The sequence below is a fragment of the Phyllostomus discolor genome, chromosome 8 (genome assembly GCF_004126475.2).
Source record: "Phyllostomus discolor isolate MPI-MPIP mPhyDis1 chromosome 8, mPhyDis1.pri.v3, whole genome shotgun sequence".
Classification (NCBI taxonomy): Eukaryota; Metazoa; Chordata; class Mammalia; order Chiroptera; family Phyllostomidae; genus Phyllostomus; species Phyllostomus discolor.
Genome location: NC_040910.2, coordinates 39,747,686 through 39,768,875, shown reverse-complemented (window position 1 = coordinate 39,768,875; position 21,190 = coordinate 39,747,686). Strand labels below are relative to the sequence as shown.

General features: G+C 54.1%; 1 protein-coding gene across 2 annotated transcripts; it reads right to left on the bottom strand.

The window, feature by feature from the left end:
* Positions 1 to 1,315: 1,315 nt before the first annotated feature.
* On the bottom strand, positions 1,316 to 21,079 carry HDGFL2 (HDGF like 2). Of its 2 annotated transcripts, none has more exons than XM_028520433.2 (16): positions 20,916 to 21,079; positions 18,353 to 18,429; positions 18,123 to 18,261; positions 11,299 to 11,490; positions 7,670 to 7,786; positions 7,487 to 7,558; positions 6,415 to 6,577; positions 6,212 to 6,287; positions 5,784 to 6,093; positions 5,091 to 5,191; positions 4,095 to 4,168; positions 3,855 to 3,925; positions 3,383 to 3,484; positions 2,934 to 3,147; positions 2,087 to 2,219; positions 1,316 to 1,638 (listed from the first exon to the last, which is right to left on the bottom strand). In XM_028520433.2, the coding sequence occupies exons 1-16, from the start codon at positions 20,985 to 20,987 to the stop codon at positions 1,536 to 1,538; spliced, it is 2,016 nt and encodes a 671-aa protein (XP_028376234.1). In that variant the 5' UTR covers positions 20,988 to 21,079; the 3' UTR covers positions 1,316 to 1,535. The 2 variants fall into 2 exon arrangements, with proteins under 2 accessions (XP_028376234.1, XP_028376233.1); XM_028520432.2 differs by having other exon boundaries at positions 5,784 to 6,099; positions 20,916 to 21,078.
* Positions 21,080 to 21,190: the final 111 nt, after the last annotated feature.

Genomic DNA, 21,190 nt, shown 5'->3' with positions numbered 1-21,190 from the left:
GCACAGGGCCCTAGGGAGTAGGTGACAAAATGTGCTGAATGACCCTCCAGGTCTCAGGAACGTACACCGGGTTGGAGACTAGGGCCTGCCATGGTTTGGAAGGTCCCTGCCTTCCCGGCTGCAGGGGTCCTAGTCTACTGCCCCTGCACCTAAACGTGAAAACTCACCACGTTCATCCCAGAAAGGCTCCCTCACCAGCCCTGGCCTCTCTCCAGCTGGAAGCTGCACGTCAGAACAGCAGCGGCCCGCCCAAGCCATGCTGGGCTCCCCGCTCCCAGAACCGCACACCTACAGCACACCCCACACTGCACCCTCCTCGGAAACAATTGGGCGCTCCGAGCTCCAGGACAAAGGGGCTGGTTCTCACCAAGGGTTTCCGAAGGCGTCCAGGGTCTGGGAGAGGCTCTGCCCTGGGGACTGGAGAGCCTTCTGAGCCTTTCTCCCCTCAGCCTCCACCATGTTAGGTAGTCAGAGGTAAGGACGCTGGATTCACAGAAACCTGGCAAAGTGACTTGCCTTCAAGTCCAGTCGCACCAGTGGGGTGGGGTGGAAGCAGGCAGGACTCAGGAAGTCCCTTGCCACACCACGGCCTCCATCCCTCAGCGGGGATGGATGAACACAGCCAGGGGCCACTGTCTAACCGGGAACCACTGTGTGCAGGTGCTAGGCCGAGAGCTACCGCCCCACCCCCCAGTCTAAATCCTCGGCACAGCCCTGTGAGGCTGGGGTCACCCCTGTCCAGGTGAGAAGAGAAGCCCAGAGCAGGAGTGCCACTTGCCCACGGTCACACAGGGAAGCCTGCCCCCAGTGTTTATGTCCTCTGGCCACGCAGAGACAACGGACAGCTCACAGAACCCTTCCAGGCCTGAATGCTCCGGGCCAGGCACTCTGGGGCTTGCTTCGTAGGGAGTGGGTTACAGTGCCACCTGCAGCCGGGGCGGAAGGGACAACGGGTGTGTCAGGTGAGCACGGCACCGGCTTCTGGGGAAAACATGGCAGCCACCGGCCTCTTTGCTCCTTCTTCCTGGGCATTGGGAAGCCAAACCCGGGACATCAAACCACAGCCTCTGTTTGAGACTCAAGGTTCAGAGAGTTTTATTTTTCCTTTATTATTTTTGGAAAGGCCTTGTTCCTACCCTACTGTTTCACGGTCAGCCCTAACGGGATGGGAACACCATTAGAACCAAGCTCACATTCACTGTATATGGTGACACTATGGCTTAGAACACTTTGTCCCCAAGTGGGCCCTTGAGAGCTCCAGGCCTCTTCCCAATTCCAGCCCAGCTGCACCAGTAACACTAGAAAACCAAGCCAATAAAAGTGATTTTTTTCATTAAAAAAACCCTTTATAGTCATTTCATGTCGGTTGGAAATCACAGAAATTGGGCAGAAAAAAACCCCCGAGGGACAAATACAAACGAAGAGCACAGCATCTCCCCGACAGTTTCCTGCTCCCTGGGCGGCCGGGAAGGAACAGGGCAGGCCTACGGGCAGCTACGTGACGGGCGGGGCCTGGCCGCCGGGCTGCCCGGGGCTCAGCTGTCCTCGTCGTCCAGGGACTCAGAGTCCACGCGCGCCCTTGGGCGCTCCTGCCGGTCCTTCCCCGGCCCGTCCAGATCAGGGCCCTCCCTTGCGCTGCTGGTGAAGCACAGCACGGTGGGGTGAGCAGGCCGCTTCCCTGTCCGCCCATCTGTCTCTGTCCAGCAGTGACAGACCAAAAGCCCTAGGCTCCCCCCGCCATGCCCAGGACAGTGGGTATGTGCTGAGTGATCTGGGGTCTTTAGCACAACCGCACACCAGACTCAAGGGGGCTTGTGACAGAGCCTGCCTGCTCCCACTCCTAGAGAGAGGGAACCACTGTCCCTAGGGTCTGACCCAGGGCAGCTCAGCTCCCTTGACTGGGGTCCTGGGGTCTGCTGCTAAGATGGGGATAGGAGGCCTACACACAGGGGCCGAGTCCCCGGGACCCTGACCACCACCAGCAGCCCCCTGGGAGCAACTCAAGACAGCAGCTGCTTTCTCTGCCAGTCTGGTCGCCCCCTTGTAGAAAGCAGCCCCCAGTGCCACAGACCCCGGGGACACTTACTCGTTGTGTAACAGGTCTTCAGAGGAGCCCCCCACTGGCCCCTCTTCCGAGTTCTGTCCTTCCTCCTGCTCCTTGTCCTCTGTGCTTCCACCCTTCTGGGATGTGGCCTCACCGTTCACAGAGGCAGAGAGATCTAGGGGGGTGGGGGGGTGGGGGTGGAAGGGCATTGTGGGACATTGCGGCGCGATCATCCAGGAACCCCCCTCCCCGCCCCCGCCTTCCATCGAGAGTGGGTGGGAAAGCAAGCCAGCTTGGGGACAGAGGGTCTGTGACCCTCCTGAAGGGCCCTAGCCCCGTGCTCCCACCATCACTTCTATCTCCCTGCCTCCCAGTCATATGGGGACTGTCAGCTCCACCAGCAGCTGGGCCCCTGAAGAAGGGAAGGGACACGCGGTCAATGAGTGTCGGAGGATGGGACGGAAATAAGGGGAAAGATAGCCTCGGTTATTCCTTGGACTGCTGAGGCTTTTTCAGCCAAGCCAGCGATGTCAGTGGGAAGGACTGCTCCAAACACCTGCCATCAGGACCAGGTGACCCCAGCATGAAGGTCCTCTCTCACTCCCAAAGGCTGTCCTGCTAGAAACACCCTCTTTCTCCTCCCAGCTCACCCACGATCCTGCAGGTCCAGGCCAAGGCTGGCGCCTCCCAGGAGTGCTCACACATACCTGTCCAGCCCACACACAGCCGCCTGCGCTAGCTGGCTCTGAGGGTCCAGAGCCCAGCAGCAGCCTCGGTGTATGCGTGTACCAGCCATCAGCTGCTTTGGGGGTCACCCAGGCCTGCGCAGAGAGCGCCAGCAGGGCGCACCACCCCAGTCAGTGGGGGAGGAGTCCACCCGGCTCCTCACCAGCACTGGTCTCATCCTCTGCCCTCTCTGACGGGGCCTCCTCTCCAAGCAGAGCCTCCTCGGCCTTCTCTGCCTCGGCCTGCTCCTTCTCTGCTCCGGTTCTGGCTGCCTTCTGGATAGCCTCAATCTTTGGTCCCAGGACCCGTGACTTGAGCCGGGTGTAGACTTCTGCGGCCTTCTCCATCACCTCCTTGTTGGCCTTGTAACGGCGAATCTGCCCACCAAGAGGCCTGGCTCAGAGAATGCAGCTGGCCTAACCCCCAACCCGAGACCCTCCCTATTGCTGCCACCACCTCAGCTCCCCTGGAAGCTGGCAGTGTTCACCCAGTCTGCCGGCTTTCTCCCCACTGACCAAAAGCAGCTGGCCAGGAACACCAGCTCCCTGGCAGACCCCCGCCTGCCTGGACCCGCCTGCCCAGCCCCCTTCCACCCCTGGGCTCCGACTGTACCTTTTTCAATGTGGCCACCACATCAGTGTTCTTCTGGAGGATATGCGAGGTCACCTGCAGGGTCCCCAGCTCCTCTAGTGCATTCAAACACCTCTTCACATCCTGCAGGGCAGAAAAGGAAGAGGGAGGGACAGCACTTAGAAGACCCAATGGGTCAGAGAAGGTCACGCCAGAGCTTCCCCTGTGGGGGATGCTAAGTGACGGGAATCCCAGGGACGGCAGAAAGACCCAGAACTTGGAGGATCCTTGGGGCCTGCCCACAGCGCCACCTGGTGAGGACATCAAGCACACTGCACCTCAGGATGACCCTCAGCAGGGTGACAGACACAAGGATCCCTGCCCCACCCACCCCAAGGGACCCTGGAGTCACCTCCATTTCTGGAGACTTCTAAGGGAGCTGTAGACATGATAGGTGGCAGGAACTGCTTCACTCAGGGAAAGTGGCTCCCCGTGGCCCCAAGGAGGATCTTACCGGATTATCGACTTTCAGGGCATACTTGATTTCACTATGCAGCTTCTGAAGCTTCTCCTCCACGGAAGGTTCTGTGGCCAGGAGAGAATGCATCACCTGGGCCTAAGCCCCCGTGCCAGATGTGGCTGAGCACCTGCCTGGGCACTGCCGTGGTGACACATGCAACCTTCCCTCCTCCCGACCTCAGCAACCTCAGGCGGCTAGAGCTTGGGCTGCGACCGGGAGCAGCCGGTCCCTCACCTTTCTTCTTCTCAACCTTCCTGTCTGGTAGGAACCCTTCTGACCGCTTCCGGGTTCGTTCCACCTTCATGGGCCTGTGAAGACTCATTCCCCTTAGGCCTCTGACCAATATCCACACTGCCACCCTACCCCAACCACCGGCATCCTCCCCACTGAGGGCTGGGAACTACCAAAGGACACTTTCAGGAGGCCCTGGAAGCTGGGAGGAAGGGTTAGGGACCACTGTGACCTGGTCAAAGATAGGCACCTGGGACAAATCGTGTGAAATCTCAAAACTCTTTATTTTTTTATGTGGCTGAGGATTAATAGCTAGTATGTAAAACCTAGTGGATGGATGAGTTATCAATAGGCACTCATAGATGACAGCAACACTCATTAACAGTTCCAGTTCTACTCCACTGGGCAGTCTGACTGCCAAGTTCCCAGTGGGCAGAGTCCAACTGATGGTGGAACATCACTTAAAAACGGCAGGGAGCCCTGGCCAGGTGGCTCAGTTGGTTGGAGCGTCATACCAATACACCAAAGTGCGGGTTCAATCCCGGTCAGGGCACATACAAGAGCACAACAAATGAATGTATAAATAAGTGAAACAACAAATCAATGTTTCTCTTTCTCTCTCATAAATTAGTAAAAAAAAAAATGTTTAATGGCAGAGATGTGCCACCCCCACACCTTGGTGGGCAGTGGATTTAAAAAGCCTGAGAACCACTGGTCTGGGGACAATTCCCCTCTTTGGCACTGACACTGGGGCTGGGCCACTCCCTGTGGGGGGCCATCCTGGGGTGAGGAGCAGAAACCCTGGCCCCCACCCACTCAATGCCAGAAGCACCCCAGGACCACAATCCTGAACAGCAGACACTTCAACTCAGTTTGTCTGCCAAACTAAATTGGGAAGCTGGGCCGCTCCTAAGAGAAGAGGTCCCGAGAAGGCTGAAGACCTCGAGGACCAGGATGGTTTCGGGGAGCTGTGGAAGGACAGGCTAAGTGAGTGCTGACCTGGACCGGGGCTTCTCCTCAGGGCGCCCTCTCTTCTCCTTCTGGCTGGGTCTCTTCACAGGCTCTGTGCTTTGTGGCTGCTTCTTAGCTGACTTCTTCACCTACAGCAGCAAAACGGGGGTGGGAGAGGCTTGCCCTGAACTCCTGAACCGTCCGTCTTAGAAATAAAGCCTGACACTTCCTGCCAGCACCTTTGCACTGCTTGGAGCTGGTGGAATGGACAGGATGGGATGGGAAAGACCCCTGGGACCAGTCCATCCCCAGAGAGCAGGTTCTCAGCTCCTCAAAGGGCCGTCCAACAGCAGGGCAGCCCACCACAGTCCTCCTTCCAAGCAGGACACTTCCTAAGGCAAGGAACCTGGTTCCCCTTTTGGGACAAAAGGGAGAGCAGCTGGGAGAGGACGGGTGTCATCAGGCTTCCCCCACCCCCGTATCGAGCGGGACCCTGGGCTCAGTCTAGAATGTGACAGGCCTGGGAAGCCGGCCTCTCAGATTCAGGCCAGACTTCAAGTGTCACCAGAATGGGAGCTGACTGGCCCGCGCCATCACACAGTGCCTGGTGGTCACCACTGGCCCGGCTGGCAGAAATGGACTTGCCCAAAGGGGTGATTGTTAGGGAGAAGCCTCCTCAGTCACCCATGTTTCCCCAACACCCTCCACCAGGCCCCTGTGACCCCGCCAGGCTGGGCACACCTCTCTCTCCAGCTCAGCCTCGGGCTCTGAGTCAGAGGAGGACTGGGGACCCCGTCCCCGACCCTTCCGGCCGCGCTGCTTCCTGACGGGCTCTTCCTCATCCCTGAGCTCATCGCCGCTGCTGCCCCCGCTGCCCCCGTGGAGGGCCTCCCCGTGCTCGGCCCGCTCGCGCCTCCTCTCCTTCTCCTCCTTCTCCTGCTCCCGCAGCCGCCGCAGCTCCTCTTCCTGCTCCCGGCGCCGCCGGGCCTCCAACTCTCGGCGGCGCTCCTCGTCTCGGCGCTTCCACTCGCTGATTCGGTCTACCTCCTCACTGTCGCTGGAGGTGTGGGCCAATTAGAGGGAAGCCTGGTCCTCAGGAGGTGCTGCTTCAGACCCACCCGCAGCCTGGCAGAGGACCCTGCCAGAGGCGCCCCGGGGCTGTCACCCACCTGTCACTGCTTGAGCTGCTCGGGGGTCGTTCGGGCTTCAGTTTCCGCCCTCGGGGTTTTGGGGGAGGCTTCTCAGCTATGAAAAAGGAGGAGGGGGTAGTCTTCTCCCACAGCAGCCTCCAGGAAGGGTGGAGGACACCCACAGGCCAGCCCAGAGGCAAGGGTGCATGGAACCAGGTCAGGACCAGTATCAGCGATCCTACCTGGCTTCCTGCTCCTGGGAGGTTTCTTTACTGACACATCTGAGTCGGAAGAGGATGAGGAGGCCAAAGAGGAGGAGGAGGCCGATCTGGCCACCACCACTGGCTCAACCTTGGCCCCTTCTGATTCTGGTTTGGAGTCTGAGTCAGAGGCAGAGGGCAGCTTCTGGGAGAGGCCAGGGCAAGGAGATGAGAGAGCAGACCCCAGCACCCTCTGTAGCCCCCACAAAAATCCACCTCCCCCAAATTGGAAAAGCTTCATTTAGGCCTGGAATCACAGGGAGCCCTGGATGTGCCTGCAGCTGCCTGAGCCTTCGCCTGAGTTACCATGCGTGATCCACCTAGGCCTCCTTGCTCCTGGGTGAAGTGCAGGGGTCAAATGAGATACACAGTTGTTTTTCCCAGGGGCAAGACCTTTCAAATACCACAAAGTCACGCCTGGAGGCCCAACCAGATGAGATGCCCTCTTATACCATCTCTGCCCTTGAACTCCGCTGGGCCCTCAGCACACACATTTGCATCACACATGTGCATCACACACAACACACACTTGGACACAACTCTTACATCATTCTTATACATGCCAGACAACACACATGTACACGTGCACACACCACACACGTACGCGGATGCAAGCATGCACATGCTCATACATGCACAAACACACACAGCACATACACTCACACACACACAACACTCAGATTTCTGTCTTCCTCTCCCTGCCCATACCCCACACGGGGAACCTAAAGCTGCTTCACTGCCATCTGATGCCAGCACCCCAGAACCCCACTTTCTACACCGGCCTGGAGACTCTGGTCAGTAGTGGCGGCAGCCAGGTCATCCCCCATCAGGAAGTGCTCTGCACACACGGTACTTGGGAACTATGGGCTGAGGCCATCAGTGAAACGAGAGGCCGAAGTCGGAGGTAGCTGGGGTCTCCTTGTGGCCTATGCCCTATCCTCCTCCAAAAAGAACCAGACTGTACTTGTGGACAGTGGCTGGTAACCTTGGAGAGAAGCTCTAAGAGTTTCTCCCAGGTGGGTGTGGAGTAAAAAACAAAACAAAACACCTCTACCTTTTTCTTTCGTCCTGCCAGGGGGCCCCGCCGTGGCACCCGGACCACAGTTTTCTTCTCAGGGGTGAAGTCCTGGGCAGAGAGAAGGGAGCTGAACAGGCCCCACTGGCTGGCCACTGCTCCGCTCAGCTCCCTCCTGTGCATCGCTCCCCTGTGCACCTGGGGAGCCACCCGCTTGCTCACCTGATCACTGGTCTTCTCTGACTCAGATGAGCTCTCAGAGTTCTCCTCCTCAGATGGGGACACACTGGCCTGATCCAGGTCACTGGAGGCCTTCCGGGCTCGTTTTGACACTGACATCTGAAGAGGGAGCAGCCCAAACAGATCAGCGCCCAGGAAAGAACGTGCGCACAGCAGAGCCATCTCCCACCTGACCCCCACGGCCCGGCAAAGAGCTGAGGCCCTAGAGCCTTTGCGAGGGCAGTGGGGGCCCTTTGTGAATCTGGTAAAAAACCGGGGAGCTTAACCCTTAAGGACATTGTGCTAAATGAAATCAACCAGTCTCAAAAGGTCAAATACTGTAGGCTTCCTCTTATTAGAGGTCCCTGGAGGAGTCAGATCCATAGAGACAGGAAGTAGACGGCAGGTGCCCAAGGCTGGGAGCCAGCGTGTAATGCGCAGAGTTTCAGTCTGGGAAGGTGGGAAGGTGAGAAAGTTCTGGAGGCAGATGGTGGTGGTGGTCACACAACATGAAAATATTTTAAACCACTGAGTTATACACTTAAAAATCGTTAAAATGGTGTATTTTATGTTATTTATATTTTACCAAGATTAAAAATAGAAAAATCAAACCATAAATACTTTCCCCAGAAAAATGTATATGCATATACTTTGGAAATAAAGATGATCGTGGCTGCACAGCACTGTGAATGTACAAAATGCCAGTGAACTTCACATTTCAGAATGCTTCATTTTGTTGTATAAATCTCACCGCAATAAAAATTTCAAAAGCTAATGGGTGGGGAGGGTTGGGAGCGGGGGCTGGATTGGGAGTAAAAGGGAGAAAACTATATTTGAACAATGATTAAAATAAAATTTTAAAAAATTTTTCAAAAGCTATATATGTGTGTGGGTATACAATACACACATACATACATACACATACATATCTGACTTGTTTCGGGGATCCATGGACTGATGCCCTCCCAAAGAAGCCAACTCATGAAGGAAAAAGCAAGGAAGCATAGAGAACTGAGCTTCAGAAATACACCCTGGCTGGTGTGGCTCAGTGAACGGAGGCCCAGCCTGACAACTAACAGGTCGCTGGTTCGATTCCCAGCCAAGGCACATGCCTGAGTTGGAGGCCAGGTCTCCTATTAGGGGTGTGCAAGAGGCAAAAAAATCTCTCGCATATCAATATTTCTCTACCTTTCTTTCTCCCTCCCTTCCCCTCTATCTAAAAATATAGTAAATAAATAAAATCTTTGGAGTGGGGGAAGATCCTTGTCCAGTGACAACCAGTCTTCCTCTTCGGGCAGCTGTTAACTTACCAAGTGCTTTTGCCTCTACTATGTTACAAATAAGACTCGTTCCTACTTTACAAATTGCTTCCTAAGCACGTCCCTGCTCCATGCCCCGTCCAAAGCCAGGCTGAACTGTGTCCCCCTAAAACTGAAATGTGAAAGCCTAACCTCTGGAACCTCAGGATGTAACTGTATCTGCAGATGGGGGTCTTTAAAGAGGTCATTACAATGGGCCCTAGTCCAGTAAGACTGGTGTCCTCACAGGAAGAGAGTGGACGCAGGGGGGAGTGGATATGAGCGCACCGGGAGGAGACAGCCGTCTACAAGGCAGGGAGCAAAGCCTCAGCAGGAACCAGCCCTGCTGGCACCTCAATCTTGGAGTCTGGCCTTCAGAATTATACAAAAATAACTGTCATTTAAGCCCCCCAGGCTGAGATACTTTCTCATGATGACCTGAGCAAATCGTGTCCTTGGTGACACTCCAACAAGAGGCCTCAGCTCTCCTGCAGCTCATCTCATCGGGAGAAACAAACAGAAACGTAATTAACAACTCAAGAGAAGAGCGAGTCCTGTGAAAACAGAAGAGGACGCTGTGGTGCAGTGACGGGGTGTGCCTTTAGAGGGGTCGGAGGGAGCGCTGAGAAACCCGCAGGGCCAGGGCACGGAAAACACGAGGGGGGCCGTTTCCTGGGTTGAGGAAACGGCCAGTGCAAAGCGCCCGAGTGGACAGCAGCGCGGCACTCTCAAAGGCATGGAAAGGAGCCGGGGTGGCTCGCAGGCAGCGCCCAGGTGGAGGACCCAGCTCAGCTCCGCTCCCACCAGGGCCCTGGGCGAGTCCTCACTCCAGGAGCGCTGGTGGCTGCCGGCGGGTACTGAACCCTAACGAAAGGAGGTCGCCCACGGGGCCATTAAGAAGGATGAATACGAAGACCACAGCATCCCTCGGATTTGGGAATGGAGCATCCAGGCTGTGCTAAGTGCAGTGGGGTTAAGAGCGAATGGTCTTTTAAATTCTCCCCCAGTGTTGTTAAAAGGTGTAATAATAATTAACTTATATTGTTTAATGAAAAGTTAGCAAAAGAAAAAAATCTGAATATACACTGACCTATAAATAGTGATTTCCCTCTAAGGGGGATATGGGATGGGTATTTACATACTTATGTTTTAACTTCTCTAACAACAGAAATTATAGAGACTTTTAAAAAACAATACCAAATACAAACCATAAAAAGTTGGAGGGGGGGACTAAATGCCCAAAAGTCTTAATATATTCGTTAGAATTCATCCATGCCATAGACTACTTCTCAACCGCTGATACCTGCTTCTTAAAATAATATTCAATGACAAGGAAATGTTCGTATTAGGTGGAGAAAAATATGCAAGGCACACACTGTATGTACAGATGGCCAATTCTACACTTTACACACACCCATACACCAGGCGAGACACGCACGTCCCAGAGAAGACACTTAGGAGTGCTACCGGCCCTTGGTGCAGAAAACCCTCGGAGACAATGGGTCTTTTTTACCAGCATCTTGACAGCTTACATACAACGAGCAGAGCTTATTGTTGCCACTGGAACCAGAAGCAAATGTTATTTTTAATAATGAAAAGAATGCCTTAGTCTATCAAGAGTTTGCTAGAGGTTCTGGTCCTTTCATTCTGCACCCCCAAATATTTAGAAGTAGTCAAAAGGCAGAAGAGGAAAGAAAGGCAGGAAAAAGAATATATCCAAAAGAAATGAAAACACACATCAAGCTTGCACACGGCTGGCTGTTCACAGCAGTGTTACTCACAATGGCCAAAAGGTAGAAGAAACCCAAATAGCCACCGACAGATGAGTGAATAGACAAAATGTGGTCCTTAGAAAAGAATATTCTTCAACCGTGAAAAAAAAGGGAGGCTACAGCGTGGATGGACCTTGAACCCATGCTGCTCAGTGAGAGAAGCCAGACACAAAAGGCCAGAGTGTGTGAGTACATTCATGTGAAATGCCCACAACAAACAAGTCCAGAGAAACAGGAAGTAGATTCCTGGGTGCCGGAGGCTGGGAGTGGGAGGTGAGGAGTGACTGCTAATAGGGACAGGGTTTCTTTTTGGGAAGATGGAATGTTCTGGAATTAGACATGGTGATGGCTGCACAACCCTGTGAATGTACTAAAAACCACTGAACTGTGTACTTTGAGAGGGTGGATTTCATGGTACGTGAATAGAACTGTTTTTTAATGCATGTGGGGGAAAAAAAAAGAACAGAAAGAGAGGACAGGTAGGCAGCCCCAGAGTGGGGGCAGGAAGGGAGCTGCTAAGCCACCGGATCCCACGGGCAAGTGCACCTGCCCCAACCCCTACCTTCAAGGCTGATGCCTTTCGCTTCAGGCTACTGGTGTCACTGCTCTTGTCCGAGTCCGAGTCACTCTCCATCCTGTCGCTGGTGGCTGCCGAAGTCACAGCTGTGACAGCCATGACCCCCCTTTCCTCGTCGTCCTCACTCCTTCCCGCCGGGTCAGCTTCAGGGGCCTCACTGTCGGAGGAGCTCACTGGCTAAGGGGTTGCGGGGCAGAGACAGTGAGTCACCCCCGGGTTTCAGTGGATTTCCCAACCAGGACAGGAACTCAGAGTGCAGCACCCACTGGTGGCAGCGACTCAAATGCCAGGGCCTCCTCACTTTCCCAGTGGGGGAACTGAGGCAGGAGGTTCAGATGGACAAAAGTAAGATTCAAGCACCGTGGGATTCAAGGTCGAACCCTGGGCAAGTGACTTAAGCCTCTCTGTGCCTCAGTTTCTACATCAAGCAATGAAGATGACACTGTTTTGGCCTCAGAGGGCTATGACAAGGATGAGACACCAGTGGTACATGACATACTTAGGACAGTACCCAGACTGGCACAAGAGGTCCACCAAGGCTTTATTATTATTTTCATAATAAGGGGAAGGAAGCCAACCCAACCCAGAACAGGCCCTCTGGGCTTGAACTTCAAGCCACTATTATTTCTGTTTTACCCAAAATCCCTGCTCAGGCAGTGACAGCCACAAAGATAGCAAACACATGCCAGGCTCGTTTAAACCCGGTCACTTCGAGGAGCAGGCGCTGGGTGCCAGGCACTGTGCTAAGTAGGCAGTGAGCGCCCAGATACCAACAGGGCATGGTCTCTGCCCCTTACAGTGCCTGGGAGCTTACAGTCTAGTGGGAGAAACGACCGTAGCCACTTAACAAACCAATGTCACACAGTGGTGTGGGCAGCATGGAAAATACTGGCCCATGGGCAGGAGGGAAGTGAAGCGAGGTGGGTGCCCAGTGGTGGGAGTATTTTACACTAGGAAGGGGGCCCTCAGAGGATGTGACATTTTGAGCTGAGGGGTTGTCCCAAGCATGCAGAAGGACAGGGGCCAGACACGTTTGGGAAGACAGGATCAGCATAAAGGTTCCCTAAGGAACCTGGACAGGCTGGGGGAGGACAGTGCACAGTGAAGGAGAAGCAAATGGCAGCGGAGAGGCAGGGGCCAGATCGTGCAGGAGTTACCAAGGCTCTGGGAGATGGGGCACAGGGCACAATGACAGTCGGGCCACAGGGCTTTCTCGGGTCCTTTTGAACTCCTTCAGGATGTTTTATGTTTGTAGGAGGAAAATGGATGGGCTCCAGCCATATTCAACCACCAATCACTCATTCAATGCATGTCACAGAAAACCTACTGTGTGCCCGGCCCTATGCCAGGTGCTGGGGCTAGAGATGAGTAAGACAGGGTCCCTGCCCTTGGGGAGCTCACAATCTAAGGGGGAAGCAGACAAGTAAACGCACATCTACAACACACACGAGGGGTTGACCCAGCCAAATCCAAGTGTAAAATTGAACCAGACTATTTCATAGTATGTATGTCTTTTCTAAATAAGTGATTTTTTTAAAGAACGACAGTGAGATTCTTAAAAGCCACATTCTCTAGAAACAACCCCAATGTCTATCTACTGATGGATGTAAGTAAACGTGGGGTAGCTATGGAGAGGAGCACCACTCGGCCACACAAAGGAACGATCTGACACACACTAACCAACGTGGGCGGCAACTGAGAACCCGCTCAGCGAGCAGCCGGACACAGGACCAAACACATGATTCCATTCACGTGAAATGCCCAGGCTGAGCAAACTCATCGAAACAGAAAGTGGGTTAGTAGTTCCTAGGGGTTTTTTTTTTTTTTCCTGAGAGAGAGACACATAGAGACATCAATTTGCTGTTCCACTTATTTATGTCCTCATTGGTTGACTCTTTATGTGCCCTGATCAGGGATCAAACCCGCAACTCTGGCATATTGGGACGATAGTCTAACCACCTAAGCCACCGGGCCTGGGCCAACAGTTCCTAAGGTTTGGGGGAGGAGAGAACTGAGGGTGACTGCCGATGAAGAGGGAGATGGGAACGTTCTGAAATCAGTCAGTAGTGGTGGCTGAACAACACCGAATGTTGTTCAGCCAAAAGTAGTATATGCTTTAAAATTATGAATTTCATGTTACGTAAACTTCACACCAATTAAAAAAATAAGCATTACCCCAAAAAGCCACCTTTGCTGGGTATGATGACAGCCAGGGTTCAATGGACTGGAGCACAGCATGCACTCTGGCCGAGCGAAAATCAAGGAAGCCAGAAGGGCCTGAGGGTGGGAGAGGAGTCTCTGGGGCCACACAGACAGGACACACCCAGGGAAACTCGAGTGAGGAGCAAGGAGATGGAGGTGTGGCTGGGTGGCCAGGCGGAGGGTCACGAACAGACAGACAGAGGGAGAGGCCAGGTCTCAGCAACACATCACAATGGAAACTCATAGAAGAGAATGAAAATGTGAGCGCAGGAGTGTGGATGCCAGAGCTGGGCCAGGGACGGCCCTGCCGGAGGAGGGGCGGGGCAGGGCAGAGGGGACCCAGCCTGTCATTCCTCCCTACTCTACGCTCGCTCATGTGTAAAGACCCTTCTTCCCCCACGGAGAAATCGAAGTCCTGAGCCCTCCCAGCCTTCACCACAATCCCTAATTCATAGGCAAGAAAAATGAGAATCAGGAATTGGCAGGACTTGGCCGCTCAGCACCGAACCATCTGCCTTGAGCATCGTAACCCAGGGCCTCGGACAGGGCAGCAGGGCCCTGTGTACTGTTTGACAAGGTTAAAAAGTGCAGCACTAAGTAGGGCAAGGCCCAAACCTAAAACGCCAGAAGAACTTTATGATGGGTTTCTATCACACCTCTGCTCCAGGACGGAGGAGCACCACTGGTGAATATAGAAAAGGGAATGCTATCCCATTTGTCACTTAGAGAATAAGTCACTAACTGGCTGGTGCAAAGGTCTCTTTGCAAGTGTTAGTTAAGTGCGAACCACCAGACACTGAGCTCATTCTCTCTCCCTCTAACTCATGGGAGCTGTCATCCTCTTTTTGCAGATATGAAAACAGGCAGTGTGACAAGATCACGCAAGCAAGTAACAAAGCCAGGATGCAAGGCAGGTCCACCTTAGCCACAAGCCTGGGTCCCGCACACAGCTAGTGCTCACTAAATCCCTCCTCACTGCTGCCGAGCTCTTGACCAACTGTGACCTGGTCTGTGCCTTCACGGCTGTCAGGCAATTGAGATGAATGGGCATGGTCCACAACTGGGGAAACCGAGTCTCTGGGAAGGCAAGTGACTTGCCCTACACTTTGCTTGTGGCTAAAGCCAGAAACTCTGATCTGGGTCGGCCCATGGGATGTAAGCACCTGCCAACAGAGGCTTTGGGAACCCTGGGTCACGTGGAAAAGCATGGGGGGCATCCCGACACCCAGTGGCTGAGTGAGATGAGCACTCATTTCTCTCACTATCCTAAGGGATCTGGAGGTGAATGAGATGCAAAGGGCAGATCAAATCCAGCCTGGCCCCCTCATTCCCAACTACCATCCTACACTTACTATGTGGCTGCGCTAGATACCTGACGTGCACTTGCTCATTTGCACCCAGGTGCAGGCACCCACACAGCGTGGCTCCTGACCCTGGACCATTCCATGCAGAGGTTCTCTGAAACCTCTTTCTGCCTCAGGGCCCCACCATGGCTATATCAGCCGGAGGAAAACCAATTTCAGCCTGGGAGGCAGGAGGCCTAGGATTTAGTCCCAGCTCTGCTCTAATCAACTTGAAAACCTTGAAAAGGTCCCTGTACCTCTTCCTCTATCAGTGACCAGTATTAACTGGAATCCAGCTATAGGGTCCGGCAGAAGTAATGCCTGCTTGAGTGTGGTTAGTAGGGTAATAATATGGGTGTAATAATTTATAGTTTTAATTTGAACATTTTACCTAAAATGTCATATGGTGTGCTTGTGTGCATTGTTATGTTACAGAATTACATGCTTATGATTCTGTAATAAAAGATGGGGGCATTATTTGTGCCAGACCTTGTAGGTCAATGGTTTCCACCCAGGGTGATTTTGTCTCCCACGGGGCACTTGGCAGTATTAAGAGACACTCTGGCTGTCATGATGAGGTAGGTACTCCTGGCACTGAGTGCATGGAGGCCAGAGATGCTGCTCGACACCCATGGTGTCCAGGACAGCCCCAAAGAATAATCCAGCCCAAATGTTGGTCTGGGTCTAAAAAAGTCTCAGATTCCAACTGGGTCACTCTGGGCAATCACGAGAACTCTCTGGGCCTCAGTTTGCTCGTCTGTAAAAGAGAAAAGATGACACTGGCCCCCCCACTCTCAGGATCACTGTGTAAATCCAAAGACAATGAATGAACCTGCAGCCATACCAAGATACCATTTTCCACATCCTGTCTGGCAAGGGCCGCGGAGCAGGCTTTGCCATTTACCCCTGGCAGGGGCACCAGACAGGGTGAGGCTGGCAAAAGAATGAGGCTGTTCTCTGCATGTTGCCATGGACCAGTGGTCAAGATTTATTATTATGGGGGAAATAAGGCAAATCAGAGAATTATATGCTTTAAAAAAAAGAAAGCTATGTAGGGTTGTCTAGGAATAGAGGGTCTTGGCAGGGTGTGGAAGGAACTGCTCGCTGTAGCTGTCCTGAGCGGAGACGGAAACAGAGTGCCTGATTGGGCCGCTCCTGACGGAAACAGGAGGCAGAACTGACTTTTCACTGCATGCCCCTTTTGTAATTGGGTACCAGGAGCCTTCACTGCCGCTCCAAATGTAAAAATAAACTACAGCCCTGACCAGTATGGCTCAGTGGGTTGGGTGTCACCCCCACAAAGCAAAAGGTCGCCGGTTTGATTCCTAGTCAGGGTACCTGCCCGGGTTGCAGGTGCAGTCCCGAGGTGGGGCGTGTATAAGACAACCAATCGGTGTTTCACTCTCACACTGATGTTTCTCTCCCTCTCTTCCTCTCTTCCTTCCCTTCTCTTTATAAGTAAATAGAATCTTAAAGAAAGAAGACAGACAGATAGATAAACAGCAAACAGAGAATAAAAAAAGAGAGAGAGACTGCTCAATTGCCCATAAAGCAATGATTCTAAAACTAAAAGCCTGCCCGTGGACTGGCTCCATCAGAAGCATCTCAGATGAGGCATGGGAAGAAAAACACCAAGGTCCCCAGGCCTCAGCCCTAAACTGCTACATCTAAACCTCTGGGGTGGAGAGAAGGCAGGGATCTGCATTGCAAACCAATGTTCCATCTGTGGGCACAGACTCATTAGAGAACCAAAGAGCAGTGATAAGCTCTCGCACTCAGAGCTACTTCTCAACTTGGGGAGCCTTTATGGGGCTGGTTCACTGCCAGTCACATAATTTTTCAGTTTTGTTTCCTCGAGGGCAGGCATCTACACAGTACTTCACAAGCTGTGGGTGTGCAATAAATATTAAATGGTCTGATGATTCACCAGGAGGCAATAAGCTTAGGACATAACCAAAGAGAACTAGAGGTGGGGCCAGAAAAAGATCTCATGAAACTCCATGACCTTAAAGGCCTTCGGATCCATTTACCCGAGCTGGGGAGACGCAAAGAACAAGAAAAGACAGGCATCAGAGCAGGGGGATCTGTCTCCCAGACCCATCATGGTAGGTGAAAGTCAAATGCCTTCCAACATGCACTAAATGTAAGCCTGGTCCATCTGTTGAATGAACACCAAATTTTAGGCTGGGAGCTCCTGGGAGGTGAGAAATGTGTGAGTCATCGTGAATTCCAGGTTCCTAGCTGTGCGCAGGTGTCAACACAGGAGTGTCTCGGGGTTAGTGGGTGGACTGAGCCACAGGAGAGGCGCACTCAGACCATCTCAAGGCCCAAAGTTCTCAAGTTGGACCAGGCGCCACAGAACCACTCCAACCTCCACTCACACAAACCAGATGCTCTCCAACTCCTGCCTGCCTCCCACAGACCCTGCTGCAAGTGCTTTTCCTCCCTACCAGCCAAGCTCTGGCCCCTGTGGTCAGTTTGTTCCAGCCGACCTTGTGCTCATCCCTCCCTGCACCACCCACAGAAACCCCCAAAGTAGTGGCTAACAGCAGAGTGGAGAATCCCAGCTCAGTCTCCCCTCAACTGCTTCTTACCCAGAGTGGGCACTCTGCCATCCTTTTGTGGCCTTCCACAACTTTTTATGGCCTTACCATCAACTTTGCTAGATCCCTTCCTTTCCCTGAATGTTTCTAGATTCTGATTCACCTCTAAGACGTCATCTCTGATTCTTGGCATTTTTTTCCCCCCACCTGAGCAAGAACTCTCACATCTATTCACTAACTGCTACCTTTTTGAGTCTAAAATCTGACCATAATGGCAGAGTGGGAGTTGTTATTAAAAGAGAACGCATTTTCCTTAGAAAACAAAAGGTTTTATAAGAGTTCCAACACTGGTATAAATTCACGGTAATCCCAGAGCATGAGGTCTCACCAGGGGACCCCCTTCACTCTGCCCAAGGGACGCTGGTAGGCAATGTCTGAGGTCATGCTTGGTTGTCACAACTGGGGTAGAGAGGGTGCTCCTGGCATCAAGTGGGTGGGGGCCAGGAATGCTGCTCAACACCCCACAGTGCCCAGAATGGGCCCCCAGAGAATGATCCAGCCCAGGTAGTCAGTGGTACCAAGGGTGAAGAGCCCTATCCAAGAGACCTCTTCTTCTCTATGAGACGAGCTAAGGCTACTTCTAGCTCCCAGTTCATATGAGCACCCCCTGACCTGGCTCTGCGGACTCCATGCCAGTTGTCCCCCACCCCCAGGTACTTACCAGAGGAGCACTATAGCTGGCGTGGGGATTGTTCTGGATCTCCCACAGTCCCTCATTGAAGCCTTTCCTCTTGTTGGGTTTCCCGTACTTCTCTTTCCACTTGTCATAGGGAAATAGGTCCTTGGGTCCCAGGAAGGCTCTGAAGAGAGAAATCACACCAGTCCCAGGTGAGCCAGGGCACACCAGCAGGCACCAGGTGGGAAAGGCCAAGCCCAGCGAGGGGCACTTACGTTTCGTGTGTACCAAAGAAGAAGATGGGGTACTTGTTAGGTGGGGGTTTCACGGCACCATCAGCGATGTCATCAATCTGCAGTGAAAGCATGGTAAGGGGATGGCTGAGGGGCAGGGCAGCTTCACCCACTAACCCAGAAAACCACTCAGAAATCAGACAAGTTGCTTGGGGGAAAGCATGCCAGAAGGGAAGCCTTCAACCCAGGAAGATGCATCACCCTCCAGTTAGGCATCTGCATTCTTCTGTACACCCCCATCCCCCACTGTCTATCTGTCCCTTCCCCCCTACACAGGGTGCTCTCTCTGCCCCAAAGGTAGGTTCTTCACCTGAGCAAAACCAAAAATAGTCCTCTGAGCAGCCAGGGGGTGGGGCCAAGCTCAGCTTCTACGAACTACCAGTCCCCTCCCATGGGACCCCCACCCTCAAAGGGGGATCGGTAGTGGGGTGGTTAGTCTCCCAGAGGCTGCAGCTGGCAGCTCCAAGGATGCAGAAGGTGGGGGGTGGGCTGCAGGAGACAGGCCCTGAGCATCCAGGAAGTCCCACCCTCTCCCTACAGACCCATGGGCTCCAGCAGCTGTCAGTCACCTCCCCACAGGAGGTTAGCAGCCCCTATACTTCCAATCAGGTGCCTGGAAATGTTCAGGGCTTAAGAGAGCTGGCTGGAAAGGGGTTGGAGGAGAGGGAGAAGCCAGTTCTCTGGAAAGGGAAGTGCCCACAAAGTTTCATTGCTCTGGTGTTGCCCAAGAAAATAAGCGTGAGCAAAAGAGATTAAAACAGGTTCTCCAGCCCCCATTAATTCTTTACCATCCTCTTTAACACCTGGGGACTGCAGAATCTTCTCTGCTCCCCTCACCCAGCTTCCTTCCTCAGTTTATGTTTTCTCTTTCCTTGCTTTCAGAGGCTACTTTGCAAATCCTTGGCCCTGGGCTGTGGGTCTCAGGCATCCAGCCCAAGCATCCCACTACCATACAGAAGCATCCCAAATGCCATCAGCCCACGGCCCAGCCCAGCATGCCTTCTAGGCTATCTTCTGCTCTGGCCTCACCCAGGACTCACCTCTGAGCCTGAGGCCCAGATATCCTAGCAGCAGCACCAGCTCCAGACTGCTCTCTGGGCCCTGAGGCTCTCCTGACGTCCTATGGAGGCCTCCCTGCACTCAAACCCCCAGCTCTGACAGGTGACCTTCTGTTTACTTTCACCCAGAGGTAGGGAGCATCCAGGCTGAAATGTCCAGCCATTCCACAGGACTGGTCCAGCAACTCCTGCACTCCCATTCAAGTCAAACCTTCAGCCTTGTCCTTCCACTGTCTCCTGCTTCTGCTTGAGCCTTGCACCTCTACCTCCCAAATTCCTTCAGTTCTACCAATCTCAGCCCTGGGGCAACTCGAGCCTTAAGACCTTGGGTTGACAATAACCCCCAAGTCCCTCCTCCACACTGCCCTGCCCTGGACAGGACCAGGAACTCCACCCTGCAGATCTGATAAGGGACCCTAGGCTCAAGACTACCCTTCAGACCTGGATGGCACCCTCGGACCATTTGGGTCTTTTGGATCACAGCTTCCTCCAAAGGGGATCCCCAAAGTCCATCAGCCCAGCCCCCTTCCCTCATATGCTCTCTTTTGGGCTTGATTCCCCTTTGCAAGGGGCTAGTCTCTGATCCGTGCATCTGAGAGGAATATCCCACCCCAAGCCCTCCCTACACCCCCATGCCCTCCCTCCACTCCATGCCCCAACCAGCCTCCTCCAACAGGCTCCAGGGGGAACCCGCAAACACCTTATTTCAACTTCTGATCTTGGATGCCCAACAGCATGACCAGATCAAGTCCTTTCAGCTCCATTAATCTTATTAACAGGATCCTAGCCCTATTTCCAGCCTTGGCCTCCCTCAGCCTTGACCCTCAACCTTTCTCCTTTGCTGCATCCTTCTTCCCTAGCCACGCTCACACATGGTCCCAGGGCCCCAGCCCCTCAGAACTTGGTTTCTTATGGCTTCGCCAATGAGGCCTTCAGTTTGGGACTATGCCTACCATCAATTTGACCCCTCTCCTCAAATACCAAGTCTCTCAGCTACCCTCCTCCGAAGTTGAACCATGCCACTTAGGCCCTAGATCCCTCAAACCCCACGTCCCTCGACTCTGGGACCTCCGGAGTGCAGGTCGCCGGGGACGCGTTCTTCAGGCCAGGGCTCCCCAGGGTCGTGGTGGCGCCCAATACCTCGGAGTGCCAGTCCCTCAGACCTGGGACCCCCAGGCACCTTGCACGAGGGCTCCTCACTCCCGGCGACCCCCCAGCCCAGCGGCGCGCGGCTGCTTCAGGCCCAGGGTGCCTCAGACCCCTGAGTATCCCAGGCCCGAGGTTCCCCAGATCCCTAAGGCCCGAAACTCCCAGATACCCGGTGTACGGGTACTTTAGGCCCGGGACCCCCAGACCTCCAGGAACGCGGGTCCCTCAGACCATGGGGCCCTGCAGACCCCTGGCGCGCAGGTCCCCTCAGGCCTGGGTCCTCTACTGCCCCACCCCACCCCCACCCTCCGCCTGGCACATCTCCCGCCCGGCCTCACCCGGGCCGGCCAGTGCGGGTAGCCCTTCATCTTGGCAAACACCAAGTCCCCGGGCTTGAAGGCGTGCGGCATGCTGGCGGCGGGAAGCCCAGACCGCGGGAAGTGGCTGCAGCAGCGGCAGCGGCGGAGCAGCGGGAGGCGAAGCCGGGGGCGGGAGCAGGGAACGGAGGGGGCGGAGACGGCCGCTAGGGCAGCGGCCCGGCGCGTGCTTATTGGGCAGCGTACCGCCGCCGGATGTCCCACCTTCCCGCCATCACCGGCGGGGGACGCGGTCG